General features: G+C 42.6%; 1 protein-coding gene across 1 annotated transcript; it reads right to left on the bottom strand.

The window, feature by feature from the left end:
• Positions 1 to 724: 724 nt before the first annotated feature.
• Positions 725 to 1,394, bottom strand: LOC123940500 (ubiquitin-conjugating enzyme E2 C-like). The gene has a single exon (XM_046003355.1). The coding sequence runs from the start codon at positions 1,355 to 1,357 to the stop codon at positions 818 to 820; it is 540 nt and encodes a 179-aa protein (XP_045859311.1). The 5' UTR covers positions 1,358 to 1,394; the 3' UTR covers positions 725 to 817.
• Between the last annotated feature and the right edge of the window lie 5,511 nt (positions 1,395 to 6,905).

Below are 6,905 nucleotides of genomic sequence, written 5' to 3'. Positions count from 1 at the left end.
TCCGGAGCTGGGAAATATGCTGAAGGTTTGTCCCGAGTTGGGCGAAGATGCCCAGGTTTTCATACCCCTGCATCTGCCAGTCATTGAGTGAGGGTTCCTGGCATCTGCTGGACAAGGGCTCTCCCTGCAGAGAGGCGTCAGGGAAGGAGATGGCAGCTGAGGCCTTCCACCAACAGCCCTCCCAGCTGTCAGGTGACAAGTCCTCCACTGTAGAGGGATCTGGTTTTTGTCATTTATCCCAGGCTTGGAGTTTCTTTCCGAAAAATGTAAGGATACAACTTTCTTTTAAACGAGATGGACAAGTGTGCATGGTGTGTAGAGAGAGAAGAGAGAAAAGAGAGGACAGAGGACAGACTGGAACATAACGTCATTTTCTTAATTTTCTTTTCTTTTTTTTTTTAAATCCAATGTATTTATTTAATATATTCATCACGAGGGCTCAACCAGAGACTTAATTTATTTTATTTTATTTTTTTAAACTTTTTTTTTTTTTAAAGATTTTATTTATTTATTTGACAGAGAGATCATAAGTAGGCAGAGAGGCAGACAGAGAGAGTGAGAGGGAAGCAGGCTCACCGCTGAGCAGAGAGCCCGATGTGGGACTCGATCCCAGGACCCTGAGATCATGACCTGAGCCGAAGGCAGCAGCTTAAACCACTGAGCCACCCAGGCGCCCCCAGAGACTTAATTTAAAAAATAGAAACAAAACAAAAATGACACCACAGCTTAAGATACACAGTCCTAGATAGAAATGAAGAAAAAGACAGACTGGCTAAGGAGAAAATAAAAAGACAACACAAGGAGAGAGGCTGGACAGTCAGGGATCTTGGCTGGAGACCTGCTTTGAGGAGGTTTCTTGCAGATACTTCTTAAAGGCTGTGGGGTTTTTCCAGAGCTCGGCAGCGTGTGTGTTCAAAGGACTATCAATGTTTGGTTCTCCTAGCAGGCTCTGGATGGACAGCAGAATGGTCCTGACATCATACAGGGCTGACCACTTGTCCTTCAGGATGTCCAGGCAGATGTTCCCCTGGGTGTCCACGCTGGGGTGGTAGCAGGGTGTGAGGAATTTCACCGCGGGCGCGTTGTAGGGGTAGCCACTGGGGAACTCCAGGGAGAGCTTATACCGCAGGTCTTCATACACTGTGCCAGCTGCTCCATGGATGGTCCCCACCCACTTGAAAAGGTTGTCTGATTCAGGGAAGGCAGAAATTCCTTTGTCGCCGGACATCATGAGGGTCATCAGCTCCTGCTGTAGCCTCTTGCCCACGGGGCCACGGGCGGCGCCCCCGCTGGGCTCGGCTCCTTTGCGGGCGGCTGCGACGCTGGCGGTAGCTGGGTCGCGGTTCTGGAAGGCCATCCGGGCGGCACGAGGAGGTAGACAGGAACTCGGAGAGCAAGACTCCATTTTCTTAATTTTCTTAACTGGAGGCCCTTTGGAAGTGCAGACAACTTGATTTACAAAGTTCAAAGTTCAACTTGCTTTAGGCAAGACCCTTTGGAGCACACAGTCAGTGATCGACCTCAGCTTCCCAGGGAGATAAGTCAACTGAGAATCCTATTCCTCCTTGCTAAAAAAAAAAACCACTAGGGAATAGCACTAATTGAAGAGGAAGCAGGGCGGTGTTAAAGTAAGAATTCGCTGGAAAAAGTCAAGCAGGAGACTTCATGCAAGACTATAACACTAGGGGAGAGATAGTAACCTCAACAGTATTGCAGGTGTCAACAGTGGGTTCCTAGATATTTCTCTCTGGAAGGTTTTTAAGAACTGGTACGGGAAAACTGTTGCCACCTCTGTTTGCTAATTGGCTTTACCCGGAGGAAAAGCAAGCTCCCTCCTATTTTCATGACAGTAGTTTACAGCTGGAAGCAAGGCACCCTCTGAAGTCAGGCTCCTACCCTCCCACTGAGACTGGAAAATAGTGAGCTCTGTCCTGGGATTTTGAGGAAAGATGGTTTCTAAGTCCTTGAGAAAGACGTTTCTTGGGTCCTAACACTGGTAAGAGGCTCCTTTAGGAGACTGATACATGTTTCAAAGGGAGCAGAGAAAGAATTTGCAAATACGAATTCTCTAAAGTAAATTCTCTAAGAAAAAGGAAGTCAGGGGCAAATAATCAGGAGCAAATTTCCTTAAAGTTTAGTGATGCTGAGAGGAATGTTAAAGCCATCTTGGTCAGTGATTTTCAGAAGAGCTCAAGAATCAGAGCAAGACTAACAGGTTTTGACAAAGCAGAACAATTAAATTGGCTCACAGAAAGAGGCGCTCTGAACCTGGGTCCTTGCGGAACTGTCTGGAGATGGAGTATCTGACGCTAGCCACCTAGAAAGGGTCTATGTAAGTTGAAGTCCAACCAGGAAAACAGAAAGCAGTAAGTATGCTAGATAGAAGGGATTATAGCACCTTATTTTTAAAGACCGTATGAAGTAATACAAGTGACATATACTCATTGCAGAAATTTCAGAAAGTACGGCATGATAACCACTGCTGACACTTCAGTGAATATGTCTTTAGTTGTCTTAGATGCATGAATAATCTGAATTTTCCATCAGTCTAGAGGAAATGCAAGGTTCTATTTATGGTAATAGCTGAAGTTTCATTGGCTTCCCATCCTTGAGCGGCCCGTCTTCCCTACTCCTGCTTATCTCACCCAGAGATTTGTGGAATCTCTACCAGGAAGGGGATGTTGCAGGTGTCAAATAAAAGTTCACAAACAATTCTTACATGTATTTCTTCTTCAAGCCTATAGTTGCTTCTCATCCTGGGGAGGGGATTGGTAGGTGAGATGAGATAGTTCTCCTCCTTCAAAGGCCTTTTGCTGATTTGGACCTGTTTGCCTTTAAATCCATGCCTTGCTCTTCCTATGCTGAACCCCTACCATGTTTTCCCCAGAGACTGGGGGGATAGGAAGAAGGGGGTGGTCAGGATAATTCTTTATCTTTCTTTCAGCCTCAGGTTTAACACCTCCATTGCTCTAACTCAAACTGGACAAGCCCACCTTAGCCCTCTTTTGCCTTGGGTGACCTAGCCCTTGGGTTCTGTTGTTCCCATCGTCCTCTTTTATCCTGGGGGGTGGAGGGGATGGCATGTGGCTTCCTGATTTTTTTGATCTCTGGTTTTCTCATCATCTCCTCTTTTCACCCAGCTGTTATCACCAATTCCACAAATTAAATTCTCTCTGTTTAAAACACTTAGTCATTTCTGTTTTCCTTATTGGACCCTGACTGGTACAGATCTTCTCTGGATAACCAAAAGGAAATGTAATATAACCTTTATCCTTCAGGCTAGCTCTTATTTTCTCTGGGGAATCCCATAAGGGAAAAATTCTTTAGTTTCAGAATCCCTCAGCAGAGAATAATAAAGGAGGTATAATTGTGTTAGCTAAACTCATATTCCCCCTGGCTATGTTTGCAGCTGAGACCAGAAGAAAAATCACGAGGTCATCTGTAAAACCTCAGAGCTTTCTTTCTCTTTGTTGGAAAAAGGAGGCAGAAATTTGGTGGCTTATAGTAAGGTCTTTAAGAATTGCTGCCAGCACCATATTGCTTAAAGGAAGAAACACTTCTCTCTACGTATGATATCAAAGCATTCATTGTTTCATGGGTCACAAATATTTAAGACAACTGGATTGCTTGAATTCTGTGTTCGTGAGTACACTCTTTCCAGTTACTTCCTTCCGATCCATTCTTCAAGGCAATCTTGTGCTCACCTTTTCCCCATAACATAATGAATACATTAAATGCAGTTAGAGGTTAATTATTAGAAATTGCAAGTAATTATTAATGCAGAAGGGTTCTCATTATTTGTGATGAACTAAGGAAAAATGACATCAGAAATTGTATATGAAGTGATTAGCATAATAGGCTCTTGGAAAACATGAATCTCCTTGCCACTTCAACTAAAAATGACTTTTCTTTATTTTTTGTCTTGCTGAAAGCTATATTAACAACATCTGGGTGTGTTCTAAGTACCCATCTCTTTTTGGCATATCCACTTAGCCTTTATGAAGCCATCATCCTGGTGAAGAGAGGGGAAGGTAGCATCAGCGATTACCTCTCTGCCTCTCATCTTGCTAAGCTTTCCTAGAGTGGGCTGACCTGCTTTCCAGGGCCATGCTCTTCATATTTATCATTTTGCAGTGCGCTTTTTTCCATTTGGCCATCAGAAAAACCTTCTACAGCCCTTACATATAAAACAGGCCAATGCAAATTAGTTATAATGTGATAGCTAAGGCTTAGCTATAAATGATATTTTAAATATAAGAGTGTGACTCTTTTAGGAAGGCATTTTAGAATTAATAGGTGTTCTATACCTGAATACCTGAGCCTTGCAATGCCTGAGCACTCATTGTAAGATTTAGGAGTAGTAAATTGATTTAATGACCATCTCCCTGGGGATTTCTGAGGTTACTGGGTACAGGAAGAGACTTTCAGGTAGCATTACTTTTCTATTTTTCTTTTACTTTTTTAAGATCTTATTTATTTATTTGAGACCAAGAGAGAGGGAGAGAGAGCGAGTGCACAAATGGGGACGGGGGGGGGGGGGTGCAGAGGAAGAGGGAAAGTAGACTCCTTGCTAAGCAGGGAGACCAATGGGACTCGATCCCGGGCCCTGAGATCATGACCTGAGCCAAAGGCAGATGCTTAACTGACTGAGCCACCCAGGTGCCCAGAATTACTATTCCTTATTGATAAATTTCTTTCTTTTTTTTTTTTTTAAAGATTTTATTTATTTATTTGACAGATAGAGATCACAAGTAGGGAGAGAGGCAGGCAGAGAGAGAGAGAGGAGGAAGCAGGCTCCCTGCCAAGCAGAGAGCCCGATACGGGGCTCGATCCCAGGACCCTGGGATCATGACCTGAGCGAAAGGCAGAGGCTTTAACCCACTGAGCCATCCAGGCACCCCCCTTATTGATAAATTTCTTAAAGACACATGATACATTTTTTCCACTTACGGGGTATTAGATCTCTTAGAAATGGGTCTTACACTGTTTGTACAGTGGAAGTTAATGAATGGATATTGCCTTTGTGAGCTTATTGGTGTAGGCACTGGAATTTGCTACAGATAAAGACAAGAGACAGAATCTCTGGTATGAACCATGTTTGGCTATTGCTCTCCTGGACAGGTCATCACACTGGTAGGACCTCAAATTATGTCCCAGCTTTAGAGCTTTCCCCGACTGTAATATTGGATGGATCATTTCACCTGTTTGAGTCTAAGTGCTTTTATTTATAAAATGGGAATAATAATGTAATCAATATTTCATTAGATGTTTTATTATTTTTGTTTATTTAAGATTTTATTTATTTATTAGAGAGAGAGAGCATGAGCAATAGGAGAGGGAGAAACAGACTTCGCACTAATCAGGGAGTCCAATGCGGGGCTTGATCCTGGGACTCTGAGCCGAAGGCAAGCACTTAACCAATTGAGCCACCCAGGTGCATGTTTTTTTTTTTTTTAATATTTTATTTATTTGACAGAGAGAAATCACAACTAGGCAGAGAGACAGGCAGAGAGAGAGGAGGAAGCGGGCTCCCTGCGGAGCAGAGAGCCCGATGTGGGGCTCGGACCCAGGAGCCTGGGATCATGACTGAGCCGTAGGCAGAGGCTTTAACCCACTGAGCCACCCAGGCGCTCCCCCCCATTAGATTTTTTTTTTTTAAAGATTTTATTTATTTATTTGACAGAGAGAGAGATCACAAGTAGGCAGAGAGGCAGGCAGAGAGAGAGGAGGAAGCAGGCTCCCTGCGGAGCAGAGAGCCCGATGCGGGGCTCGATCCCAGGACCCTGAGATCATGACCTGAGCCGAAGGCAGCGGCTTAATCCACTGAGCCACCCAGGCGCCCCTCATTAGATGTTTTAATGATCAAATTCAGCAACTGTATGTGAAAGAGTCATGTAAATTGTGGAGTAACAAACAAATATAACCAGGTACTACTAATTTGCAGGGAGATAATTGTGAGATAAAGCTGGAGAAAGAATGTCTTGGCAAAATTAGCAAATTCTTCAGATTCACTGCCTTGTATTTCAAGGTAGTCTATACCATTTTGTTTTTACCCTGAATTGAACTCATTGTCATTAAACATCTCAGTGTGTATGTACTTCCATTCTGTTTTGTGACCAAAACTACACTTTACATACAAACATGATGGAGTTCAGAAAAAGAGAAAGTAAAACACAAAGTTCTATCTCTCTTCATAGAAAATGTCAATCTCATGTCCATCCATTCAAAGTCCATAGACATAACTATTTCTCTCTTGAACCACAGAGATAAATACACTTTAAGATGAACACTATTATGAAGCAAATGTTAAAAAACACAAAGAAAGGAAAAAATACATACAAATAAAATAATATGTCATGGGACGCCTGGGTGGCTCAGTGGATTAAGCCGCTGCCTTCGGCTCAGGTCATGATCTCAGGGTCCTGGGATCGAGCCCCGCATGGTCTCTGCTCTGCAGGGAGCCTGCTTCCTCCTCTCTCTCTGCCTGCCTCTCTGCCTACTTGTGATCTCTGTCTGTCAAATAAATAAATAAAATCTTTAAAAAAAAAAATAATATGTCATGAAGAAAATTAAACGAAGAAATCCCACTACCTTGTTGCACAAATCATCTAACACTAGCATATTTGTTCATTTTTTTCTTTCTAAAATTGATAAGCTTTGACTATCTTGGGGTTCATACATTGGAGAGAATGGTTTAAGTTTTTATGGTAAAGAATGCACAGGCAACCCAGGAATCACGACTATTATATATGTTGGAGGACTCTTTATGACTTATCGGACAAATCCATACAGTTATTTGTAGATGTATTATCTGCTGTTATTAATAACAATTATATTTATTTTCTGATGTATATCAGGCATTACTTGTGTATATAATGCTACAATAACAGAGTACATAAAGAAAC

This window comes from Meles meles, chromosome 4 (assembly GCF_922984935.1).
Source record: "Meles meles chromosome 4, mMelMel3.1 paternal haplotype, whole genome shotgun sequence".
In the NCBI taxonomy this organism is placed as follows: domain Eukaryota; kingdom Metazoa; phylum Chordata; class Mammalia; order Carnivora; family Mustelidae; genus Meles; species Meles meles.
The sequence above is the reverse complement of the archived record's forward strand: the minus strand, read 5'-3'. Positions and strand labels throughout refer to the sequence as shown.

Coding starts and splice junctions, on each gene's coding strand:
- LOC123940500 (XM_046003355.1), bottom strand. CDS start 1,357: ATGGCCTTCCAGAACCGCGACCCAGCTACCGCCAGCGTCGCAGCCGCC.